Source organism: Bombina bombina, chromosome 6 (genome assembly GCF_027579735.1).
Source record: "Bombina bombina isolate aBomBom1 chromosome 6, aBomBom1.pri, whole genome shotgun sequence".
Lineage (NCBI taxonomy): Eukaryota > Metazoa > Chordata > Amphibia > Anura > Bombinatoridae > Bombina > Bombina bombina.
Window position 1 is genome coordinate 178,610,246 of NC_069504.1, and position 12,909 is coordinate 178,623,154.

Sequence of the window (12,909 nt, forward strand, 5' to 3'; positions counted from 1 at the left end):
GTTCTGTTTGGCATTTATTTCTAATAATTCTAAACCATTTAAAACATACATTTAAGAAATTAGAAAATATTTAAATGATTTCGACATTACTGTGTAAATATGTTTGTAATACTGCAGATTGTATTTATATGGGGAAATGATAGATTATTGTAAATGTAGAACACACAGACATAATATGTATCTAACCAGTAAAAGTCTTATATTTAATTAGCTGCCAATATCCCAGTTACCTGCTCATTTTTTTTTACCTTAAAACGTCAAAAAAACACTCCTACTCTCATTATCCCCCATGTGAGACCTATCATTACCTGCAAGTTCTTTATACATAGCAATAGTTTAGCATTCAGTAGTTTTTAGAACACATATTATAATTATCAGTACAGGGCCCTGGTGCAAACAGGGCCCCCAAAGGTAACTTAGTAGTAAGCAATAGTAATAATATAAATACTGCTTTGTATAAAGATTTTGAGGATAGATAGATGATAGATAGATAGATAGATAGATAGATAGATAGATAGATATGCACCAGTGGTAGCTCCGCCCCTGATAATCATCAAATACTTTTCAGAAAATATTATAATTTGCCCCATAGAAAAGGAAAACTCATCTGACATTAAAATGATTACAATATCTATTGTTTCACGACAAGCTAACATTATTATTTAGTCCAGAAGAAAATGACAACAAATATCAGCCATCTTGCAATACGAAATACCCTGAAGACTAGAAGATTAATTATTATTTATCAAGTTGCATTACTTATAATAACTTTATAGACGGTTCTTAAATCTATATAGGTTTCTGTCCTGTATAAAGCTAATGTATGATCATAACTAAAACAAAATTTGAAAGAATAAATTGTAAATATTTGGTTAACAATTCCTTTGTTAGTTTTCTATAGTTTAGAGGTTACAGTGACTAGATAGTAAGTTCTATTTGTCAGTTTATATTCCTGTGCATTGGTTTTATGTATTGGGCTGTTTCTGTGGTGCTGTAGAATATGATGGCAGATTACAAATAAATTATAATATACAAATTATAACTCCAATGGTTATTATAATAATATTTTATGAATTTTGAATTGAATAATTTGGTTAAGTGGCTAACAGAAGTACTTGCAGAATGTACATAAACCTCTGGGGTGCAGCTTCAAATCCAGACAGAGTTGATCCTGCTTTTTATCCCTATGAGGTCCATAAAGTTTCAAGATTCATACAAAGCATGCAATTTAAAATCTTTCCAAAATACAGTATTTTCACTATCAAAATGTGCACATTCTTTTTATATGCACATTTTCTGAGGCTCCAGCTCTTACTGAGCATGTGCAAAGGTGCACAGTAAATATGCATATGCATTTTGTGATTGGCTGATGGCTGTCACATGATACGGGGGGAGGGAAAATTGGATTAACTTTGAAAATTGCCAGAAAATATTCTAGTGCTCATTTCCAATTCAAAGTAAGTACTATTGAGTTATTGTTTTATTGTGCATTTGTTAATTATTCAATTCTACTACATTCCAGCCAAAATTGGAATCTACATAGAAGCATTTCAGTTTTGAAAAGAAGCATTTTGGTAATATACATGTATTTGCAAAAATACTTCTAATAAAAGCTATAGCTGTTTCAAAAGTGTATCTGCACCAGCATTATAAACACAGCACTTTATTAGAGATCCTAAGGTGCTTGTACCATCCGGTAATGACTCAAATTGTTAATTGCTGACATGATACAAGCCCCATTGGTGCTCTGAGCAGCTGCAGTATTTAAAATGCTGGTGCACTGAGAATATCTAGCTTTGTTTCACATGCACGTGCAGAGAAAAATGTTAACACTAAAACAGTGTGCTTGTACTAGAAGCATTTTTGCCAATGCATGTATATTGCAAACATGTTTCTATTCAAAGATGTAATTCATCTATGTGCATTTAAATTTTGACAGGAATGTCCCTTTAATAGGCAAGGGCTTGAGTCCCCTTTAGTGGGGAGAAAGTGCTATATAAATGCGTATTATTATTAAATGAATGCGGTGTTACATGCATATTCCCCTTTATATATTAATAGATGGATGTCCAAATTATGGAATGCAGTTATTGTTCCAAAAGTACAAGAAGCAATACTTTCCATAGCATCAGTAAAGAGGCCTTCCATGATTGGGCCTGTCTCCTCCACCAAAGCTCCAAGCCAGGGTCAGCAAGCTGTGGTCAAAGCTGCGCTTAGTATTCTCCTGAACAAGGCTGTCCTGCATGGCTGTCACCTTACTGGAAATGGTAACGTATGACTTTGTGCACAGTGACGACTTTACCATGAGTCGCCACAAAGAAATGTATTTATTTAGCCAGTTTTGTTCATACTGGGCTTAATTACCAGTTGAGCGCAATCAATAGCGCAGTTTATCTTTTGTATAACCTGGAGCAAAGAAAAAAGCACAATATGGTATTACAAGTGGATGGTTAAATATTCTAACCAAAGAATCATAATGCAGCCAAAACGTTTGAGTTTACCCTATACTTTTAATAGATTGTTCAGGGAGCACTATTATTGCGCTCATTGAGCTCATTACAAGTGATGAATTAAGTTTGTGCTTGTACCAAAATGCCGCCTTAAAATGTAGCGCTTTTAGAGACCTGAAGTGAGCAATTGAGTGATGCCCTACATACATTTTACTGTGCGCCATTATAGAAGTTTATTATGTGAGGGATTTATCTGATTAGTCCAACATGCAGATTATCGCTCAAGCATAAAAAAAAAAACTTTGGACGTGTAACATGTGCATGGGAGTTGAAGCACTATTGATTGCACTCTAGCAGTGTTAAAGCACAATATTTTGGGCTAGATTACAAATGAAGCGCTAAATGATCGCGCACCCGTGCCCATTTGTGGGCGCACTATAATTAATCAGCCATTACAAGTGAAAATACAGTTTAATAAAAACTACTAATATTACAAGTCTCCAAGCTAGGGCTGTGTATTTTGACTTACGCCAAATAACCCTGTGTATTTTGGCAATAGAGTCAAATAGTCCCACAAAATTTTCAAATCATTCAAAAATTGACCACAGTCAAAAATGCATAAATGTTTTTGCTTTATTCTGTGAAAGTATCTGTATGTAGCTCAAATAGACAGACAAATGCACTATAAGAGCTTTTATATGTTATATGCAATGCACACAATTTAACAATTTCAATAAAATGTTCATTTGGATTTTATACATTTCATTGTTGCTGTTCAATTCACTGGGCAACTCAGAGGTTCCAGTTGGTTTATAGAAACCATTTGTTTGGTGTATATAGAAATGTGGGTGCAATACATAAAGAGTGCTTTGGAAGGTTTGTTTGACACCGCATCAGGGGTCAAGTCCTCCAAAAGAAAAGTGTGGGAACTCACTAGGACTTCCATCCTCCCTCACAATTAATATATATATATATATGTGTGTGTGAAGTCAAGAAAAATCACCAGCGCTAAAACTTTGTGGTGGTTTTTGATATTCTACTCTTTTTATAAGGCTATAAGTTGCCCTAAAGCATTTCTATCTCGGTATAGGTAAGATTCCCTATTGTATATTGTAAGAGTATTGCAATACCGGAGTAAACTAAAGATATATCTTATTCAGTATATACTGTACAATACACTATTAACAAGAAACTTCTTGCCCACCCAATATGATTAGCGTGCTGCCTTAGTATTGACACAGTGTACCCCTGTCACTGTTAGAAATATTAAGAAAAGAGCAATCAATAATGGTTACAAGGTGCTCTGCTATAGTCACTTTTTTACAAAATACAGTTTGTTAAAAACCTTCATAGAGAGAGGCAGTTCTTAATAAATGGCTGTATGCTGTTATTTTGAATTTCTTTTGTTGATAACTTCTTTAACTTGTATAATGATGTAAAGAATTCCTGCTTACCAGCTCAGACCTCAATCATATGAGGTAAGGTGTCTGCTCTGCATGTTTAGAGATGATTTTGTCTTTCAACCCCAGTGTGGTATCCTTAGGATTTCTTGGTCCCCTTTTTTCTCTTGTTGGAGGTAGTCTTTATATTCAATGTTAATCCTGGACTCTCTGCTGCTCTTTCATGTGCTGGTGAGAATCTTTTATCCCCTGAAAGATGTGGAGCTCGTAACTTTCTGTTCAGTGCAGATATTCATACATAAAACTCTTATAGAAGAGAATTCATTTATGACTTCCTAAAATGTCCTCAGAATCTACCTTTACGCCTGCTAAATTATTGATCCAAGTATTGTGTTAGGCTGAATCTTTACAGTATTTTCTCCCCAATCAATATATTCAAATTAAGCAATTAGTCCAACCTCTGCCAGCAGATTTTGTAATTGAGAAACCAGCTGGTTATATTGTTATTGATTGGGGACAAAATACTGTAAAGATTCAGCCTAACACAATACTTGGATCAATAATTTAGCAGGCTTAAAGGTAGATTCTGAGGACATTTTAAGAAGTCATAAATGAATTCTCTTCTATAAGAGTTTTATGTATGAATATCTGCACTGAACAGAAAGTTACAAGCTCCACATCTTTCAAGGGATAAAGGATTCTCACTAGCACATGAAAGAGCAGCAGAGAGTCCAGGATTACCATTGAATATAAAGACTACCTCCAACAAGAGAAAAAAGGTGGACCAAGAAATCCTAAGGATATCACACTGGGGTTGCAAAACAAAATCATCTCTAAACACGCAGAGCAGACACCTTACCTCAAATGATTGAGGTCTGAGCTGGTAAGCAGGAATTGTTCTTAGATGGACAACTGTAAAAAACAGAAACAGAGGCGCCACATGTGTAGATCAATGGATACCCAAACACAAATCTGGACAAGATACAGGGTACTCACAAGCGTGAAGGCACTCTCTTGTGCCTATTAGAGACAGGCTGGTATTCTGAACAGCAAACCAGCTGGCTGTGTGAACGAATCCCCGTCGAGATGTCCTGGAGAAGTGGATATCCTGGAAGGCAGTCCTTGCCTAGATGGTAGATGGGAAATTTGAAATAGCAAACACTAGTACCGCCATTACGGTTAACCAGTCCACCAAAAGCCGACAAGATGGCCATGCCTGTATCTTGTCCAGATTTGTGTTTGGGTATCCATTGATCTACACATGTGGCGCCTCTGTTTCTGTTTTTTACAGTTGTTCATCTAAGAAAATTACATCACTTGTGAAGTGAAGACCGAGAGCTGCCTTTTCCACTTACTCCTTTCCCAGACGGACATTTTTTGGGACTTTATTTGCACCGCTTATACTGGATACTATCCAGTGCAACGTGTGTATATTCATATATATATACATTTTGTTTTATTTTTTTGTAGATACCAATTACCACAATCCTTTTAATTAAGTTTATATTTGATTTTAACAATTTATGTATTAATTCTGTATTTTAGTTTTGTTTTTATAATTTTGTATGGGTTTTTTACATTAGGACCATCCATACCACCTGTTAAATAAGCGCCTCCTATAGGTTCTCTGTCACAGAGTTTCCAGTCTAAAGCAGGAATTGTTTACTTCATTATACAAGTTAAAGAAGTTATCAACAAAAGACATTCAAAATAACAGCATACAGCCATTTATTAAGAACTGCCTTTCTTTATGAAGGTTTTTGACAAACTGTATTTTGGAAAAAAGTGACTATAGCAGAGCGCCTTGTAACTATTATTGATTGCTCTTTTCTTAATATATTTATATATATATATATATATATATATATATATATATATATATATATATATATATACACACACATACACTCACTGTATTTATATGTATAACATTGATACACTCTGGTTAATGAAACCAAATTAAAACCATTTAAGGTGCCATAGTCCTGTTTCTGCTGAGGGGAGCTAAATAACCCCAGAGCAAGCCACACCGAAATGTAAGCACCATGTGTAATAAAAGATAATAAAGATAATATTCATAACAGGGGTGATAACAGACAGTCTTACACTTAGTGTATTGTAGGAAGGGTTAATGCCCATTACTAGAGGATCTCACTATCCCTCTAACCAGACTGTGCTCCAGCTCCTCCCACCAGCAGCAGCAGTGTTTACTGAAGTGCTTCCTTTCTCTTTCCAGAGGGAACTTAGTTCCTTCTGCAAAAATAGTGCAGGAACTCCGTTTCCAATCGTTCCTGCTCGACTTGACCCCTGCAATGCATGATACACTATGTGGCACCCTATTTTTAGTTTTACAGAATAAATTGTTCTTTATTCTATGTGGGGAACATGATTATATTTATGATAAGGGCACTCACTGGTCACTAGCTTTAGAAGCCACATTTTATTTTCTGTACTTCTAATACAACTATTAAAGGGCTGTTTGATGAATGTCGTTTCAGACCTGGAGCAATTCATGGTGGATTTCAAAGGAGGTAATTTCCCCTTGTCCTTTGGTTCTTCATATAAATCAGGAGGAAATAAAAAGGGGGAGAATGGAGCATGGAGGAAAGTCAGTACAAGTCCACGAAAGAAGACAAACAATCTGTCATCTCCATCTTGGAATTATAATGAAGGAAAACACAAAGGTAGTTCTGTATTTTTGTGCACATTATGTAAAGAAACAAGAATACTATATCTAAACTATTTCAATGGATTTTGAATACAAACTCATGTACCTGTGATTGGATAAATTAATGAAATTTTACAATGGAGAGGTCACTAATTTGCCTGTTGTCCATAAGTATTTTCTAGTTTCTTTCAAAGCAGTAGTGTAAATGTCTACAAATTCAGCCTATGAACTTAGCTTTATTTATTTACTCAAACAACACTCACCTTTGACCATTTGTAGTATTTATTTGTAAATGTTGGATATAATAACTAGCAAGTTTTATTTCCTGTATATTCATAAATTCTTTAGCAGCCCAAATCCTAGACGGACGTCTCCCTGTTTTTGATATATTAAAGATTGGTTGATACCACAATTTGTATATACTTTTACTATTTTTTGAACATCTTTAACTATAGCTTTACATTTCCCATAAAGTAGAAAATAAATCTGCAAATAAAGAAATGGACAATTTTTCTTTTCTTTTTTTTTTTTTTGCCATTTAAACTTTATTCTTGTGATATTGCTGATCAATGATAATACACACTTTCAAACATGTATATATAGCAGGAAGAATAGGGATGTTCCCTAAAATGTCAGTTTAATGCCATGTTCCTTGTGTAAGGATTAAAGGGACATGAAACCCAGAATTTTCTTCCAGGATTCAGATAGAGCATGCAATTTTGAACAACTTCCCAAATATATATTTTATCAAATTTGCCTTGTTTTCTTTGTATCCTTTGTTGCAAAGCAGGGAGGTGAGCTCAGGAGCGTGCATGTGTCTGCAACACTATATGGCAGCAGTTTTGCAAGAATGTCATACACTTTTTCTTGCCTTGTTTGTTTTTATATCCTTTGTTGCAGAGCAGGGAGGTAAGCTCAGGAGCGTGTATGTGTCTGCAACACTATATGGCAGCAGTTTTGCAAGAATGTTATACACTTTTTCTTGCCATCTAGTGTTCCGGAAATGCACTCTACCTACCTAGTTATCTCCTCAAAAACGAAAACCTTAAAAACAAAGAAAATTTGATAACATTGGAAACGCTCTGTCTGAATCACAAAAGTAAAAATTGGGTTTCATGTCCCTTTAAGTACAGTTATTGTCGCAGGAGCTCTTTTCTTTGAAAATGTGTGATAAATAATTTGTGTTTACTCGTCAGCTTAGTGTATGAGCACTCTATATTTATCATTGACACAATACCTTGAAGCTATTTTGTGAAGTCTGCACTTTTAGTATTGCGGTAAAGACATGACATGGCTCATAATTAACTGAGTCTAATTTGACTAAATAAAATATAATATATTGATTCATGTTGTTTAAACATAGCCATCAAAAATGACATTTTCTTTTTCCTTTTTGATTTTACACCTAGGAGACTCTTCTAAGAATGAAACAAAGCTAAGAACAAATTCATCGCTAACTAGAAAGCCGTACGTGTCCTGTCATTCATTCTCAATATAAATTTGCTAATTAATTAATTAATTAATTAATTAGGTGAAGAATGATAATGTTTGAAGACCATGTAAAACATATTATTCATAAGTAATTTACAATTATGTTTTCTATTTAACCCCTTAATGACCGAGGACGTGCAGGGTACGTCCTCAAAAAAAAGGCAGTTAACGCCTGAGGACGTACCCTGCACGTCCTCGGTGTGGAAAGCAGCTGGAAGCGATCCTGCTCGCTTCCAGCTGCTTTCCGGTTATTGCAGTGATGCCTCGATATGGAGGCATCCTGCAATAACCTTTTACAGCCATCCGATGCAGAGAGAGCCACTCTGTGGCCCTCTCTGCACCGGACATCGATGGCCGGTTTCGTTGGTGGGTGGGAGCCGACTTGGGAGGCGGGTGGGCGGCCATCGGTGTGCCGCATGACGTCAAGGGGGGTGGGATCGGGGGCGCGATCGTCGGGGGCGCGCACGGGCGCGCGCGCGTGCACGGAGGGTGGCGGGCGGGCGCGTGCACGGGGCGGGAGCGGGTGGGAACCGCTACACTACGGAAAATGTATTAATAAATAAGACCCAAATCTAAGCACAAAAAGTGATCATGGAGGGGATCATGGAGGGGTGGGGGGTTGGTTTTGTGTGGGGGGAAGCTACACTACAGAAACTTTTAATAAATGTAAAAAAAACCCATTTTTTTCTTCTAAACTGGGTACTGGCAGACAGCTGCCAGTACCCAAGATGGCGCCCATTAAGTTAGAGTGGGAGGGTTATAGAGCTTTTTAGGGGGGATCAGTGAGGTTGGGGTCTAAGGGGGGATCGTACACATCAGCATATGTAAATATGCTTCTTTTTTTTTTTAAAAAAAAGGGCTAAATACCTTTTATTTTAGTACTGGCAGAGTTTCTGCCAGTACTTAAGATGGCGGGGACAATTGTGGGGTGGGGGAGGGAAGAGAGCTGTTTGGGAGGGATCAGGGGGTCTGATGTTTCAGGTGGGAGGCTGAGCTCTACACTAAATCTAATATTAACCCTGCAAGCTCCCTACAAGCTACCTAATTAACCCCTTCACTGCTAGCCATAATACACGTGTGATGCGCAGCGGCATTTAGCGGCCTTCTAAATACCAAAAAGCAATGCCAAAGCCATATATGTCTGCTATTTCTGAACAAAGGGGATCCCAGAGAAGCATTTACAACCATTTGTGCCATAACTGCACAAGCTGTTTGTAAATTATTTCAGTGAGAAACCTAAAATTGTGAAAAATGTAACTTTTTTTTTTATTTGATCGCATTTGGCGGTGAAATGGTGGCATGAAATATACCAAAATGGGCCTAGATCAATACTTGGGGTTGTCTACTACACTACACTAAAGCTAAAATTACCCCAAAAAGCTCCCTACATGCTCCCTAATTAACCCCTACACTGCTGGGCATAATACACGTGTGGTGCGCAGTGGCATTTAGTGGCATTCTAATTACCAAAAAGCAACACCAAAGCCATATAAGTCTGCTATTTATGAACAAAGGGGATCCCAGAGAAGAATTTACAACCATTTGTGCCATATTTGCACAAGCTGTTTGTAAATAATTTCAGTGAGAAACCTAAAGTTTGTGAAAAAATTTGTGAAAAAGTGAACGATTTTTTTTATTTGATCGCATTTGGCGGTGAAATGGTGGCATGAAATATACCAAAATGGGCCTAAATCAATACTTTGGGTTGTCTTCTAAAAAAAAATATATACATGTCAAGGGATATTCAGGGATTCCTGAAAGATATTAGTGTTCCAATGTAACTAGCGCTAATTTTGAAAAAAAGTGGTTTGGAAATAGCAAAGTGCTACTTGTATTTATGGCCCTATAACTTGCAAAAAAAGCAAAGAACATGTAAACATTGGGTATTTCTAAACTCAGGACAAAATTTAGAAACTATTTAGCATGGGTGTTTTTTGGTGGTCGTAGATGTGTAACAGATTTTTGGGGTCAAAGTTAGAAAAAGTGTGTTTTTTTCCATTTTTTCCTCATATTTTATAATTTTTTTTATAGTAAATTATAAGATATGATGAAAATAATGGTATCTTTAGAAAGTCCATTTAATGGCGAGAAAAACGGTATATAATATGTGTGGGTACAGTAAATGAGCAAGAGGAAAATTACAGCTAAACACAAACACCGCAAAAATGTAAAAATAGCCTTGGTCCCAAACGGACAGAAAATGGAAAAGTGCTCTGGTCACTAAGGGGTTAAAGTATCTGTTTATTTGTTTTCTTAAAAGATCAGTTAAACCTCTATAAAATATCATCAGAGTAAATGAGTTTGCATAGTAATTTGTACTATTAAAGGAACATAATAGTCATATGCTAAATCACTTGAAAGTAGGGTTGCCACCTTTTGCCCAGAAAATTCCTGGACACTTTTTAAGTGGGCGTGGAGAGGGTGTGTCTAGGGGGCGTGGCTTCTTGCAGCCTCAAATTAATTATGAAATCAATTTATATATATAACAGTATGATATAACGGTTAAGCAGATTTGATCTATTCAGGGATATACCAACCAAAAGGCCAGATCATATGGGGCAATACTGAGAATTACAGGGGATCACACATAAAAGAGCGTTTGAAGATGGCATTTTATTAAAAACTCTGGCTCTTTTCCCAGTATAACAATATTTCCTGACACTATTATTTTTGACTAATAATAAGGTAGATGTGGAAATACAAAACATTTTTTACTTAATCACTGAGTATTTTTGAATTGCAAATGGTGGATTACTGGTTTTATTGTATGGGAATATCTAAGGAATGCAAGCTTTCTACATTCAAAGCTGTGGGTAGTACCATAACCCTCCTAAGTAACACGTTAACAGATTGTGTTTTCCTACCTACAGTTGGAATCAAGACTGTATCCATTAGAGACTGTGCTTCCAGATAGCTCATCATGCACAGATTATCTAAAATGGCAGGTTATGTTCCTGTTCTGATTCTGAATCCTGCTCTCAGCAAGATGCAACGTCACGACTCCCCTCCCACTGTCATCACCATCCTCCATCTCCTCCAGACTCCACCTATCCGGGCTAAGCGCTCCTCTGGCCAGCTAATTTTTTGTGAAGTCTGTGCACTGCTCACTGCTGCGCCAGGGGAGCGCTTAGCCCGGGGCATTTCAAGGTAGTTCCGGGACACGGGACACAGAGCCCCAGACCGGGACTGTCCCGGTGAAACCGGGGCGGGTGGCAACCCTACTTGAAAGTGATGCAGCATAATTGTAAAAAGCTGAAAAGGAAATATCACCTAAACATATATATATAAAAAAGGGAAGATATTTTACCTCAAAATGTGTTCAGCTCACCAGAGTAAGTGTTCTGTGAACAGTTACCCTTGAGTTGCATGTTGAAAAAATAAAAAACAAAACAGCCAATCATCTTTATCAGTGCTGAAGTTACACTTTCATTTACGATGATCTTGTGGGATTTCACTGAAATCTTGTGAGCTTTCATAGTAAACTTCCTTAAACCGGAGAGGGAAATGTGCACATGCCAGATGCACTCTGCATGGCAAGTCCTGGGGGTAGCATCCTAGTTAGCTCCTTATATTCTCTTTTCATTGGGATGTGGCTACTGAGGATATTTTGAGGTAAAATAGAGATGTCCAGGTGATATTTTATAGTCCGCTTTTTACAGATATGGTACGTCACTTGCATGTGCCTTAAAGTGATTGTAAAGTTTAATGATTTAAATTCCAGTATTTAAAAATAATCTTAAAATCAGGGGCACTTTAAGTCATTAAACTTTACAAAGACGCTTTTTAAAAAAACAAAAAAAAAAACGTAACATTTCTCCTACATTGGTGTGTCCGGTCCACGGCTTCATCCTTACTTGTGGGATATTCTCATTCCCTACAGGAAGTGGCAAAGAGAGCACAACAGCAGAGCTGTCCATATAGCTCCCCCTCTAGCTCTGCCCCCAGTCATTCTCTTTGCTGCTCTGAACAAGTAGCATCTCCACGGGGGTGGTAAAGAGTATGTGGTGTTAGTTGTAGTTTTTTATTTCTTCTATCAAGAGTTTGTTATTTTAAAATAGTGCCGGTTTGTACTATTTACTCTACAGCAGAAAGTGATGAAGATTTCTGTTGAGAGGAGTATGATTTTAGCACCAGTAACTAAAATCCATTGCTGTTCCCACGCAGGACTGTTGAAACCAGAGAACATCAGTTGGGGGGAACAGTTGGCAGGCTTAACTGCTTTTCAGGTATGATCAGTCATTTTTCTAACAAGACCATGTAATGCTAGAAGACTGTCAGAAATTCCCTCTGGGATAAGTAAGCCATTTTTTCTTAGACTCTGTATAAAATGATGGCTTATATTTAGGGCTCTATGCTGGTTGACACTATTGTGGGCTTTAAAATCGATTGCTTTTTAGCATGTTTTCACTATAAATAAGGTGTTTTTGCAGACTTTAAAACACTTTTGGGGTTTAATTTCGGCCTGGCACTTATTTGGACACCTAAATCTAGTCAGAAAGGCCCCTCCACTCTGGAATGAAGAGGGAGGAGGCCTCATTTTCAGGCCTCAATTGCACAGTTGATTTTGCCTAGGCAGTCCATGCAGCTTCATGTGAGGCATCAGAAAGGACTCCAGAGAGGTTTATTTCCTACTAAAATAATCCCTAAGAAAGGTAAAGGCTACAGGGGAAGCTGGGGCTAGTACTGTAGTGTGTTAACCGGTTAATAACTGTTATTAGCTCCGGTTTGGGCATTAAGGGGTTAATTGGTCTGAAAATTTGTGTGCAATCTTTTCAAAGCATTAAGGCTCTGTGGTGAAATTCATTAAAATCGGATGTTTATTTCATGGTTTTTTGATGTTTCAGTAATAATGTGTGCTCTTTTATTATTTAAAGAGACAGTAACGTTTTTGTCAAAAATA

At 37.0% G+C, this 12,909-nt stretch overlaps 1 protein-coding gene across 1 annotated transcript in view; it reads left to right on the forward strand.

The window, feature by feature from the left end:
- The window catches only part of CTTNBP2 (cortactin binding protein 2), a 404,880-nt gene that overhangs the window by 359,028 nt on the left and 32,943 nt on the right, over positions 1 to 12,909 (forward strand). The window contains 3 exon segments of the mRNA XM_053716684.1: positions 2,062 to 2,267; positions 6,349 to 6,534; positions 7,928 to 7,985. Coding sequence (XP_053572659.1) covers positions 2,062 to 2,267; positions 6,349 to 6,534; positions 7,928 to 7,985 — 450 coding nt within the window.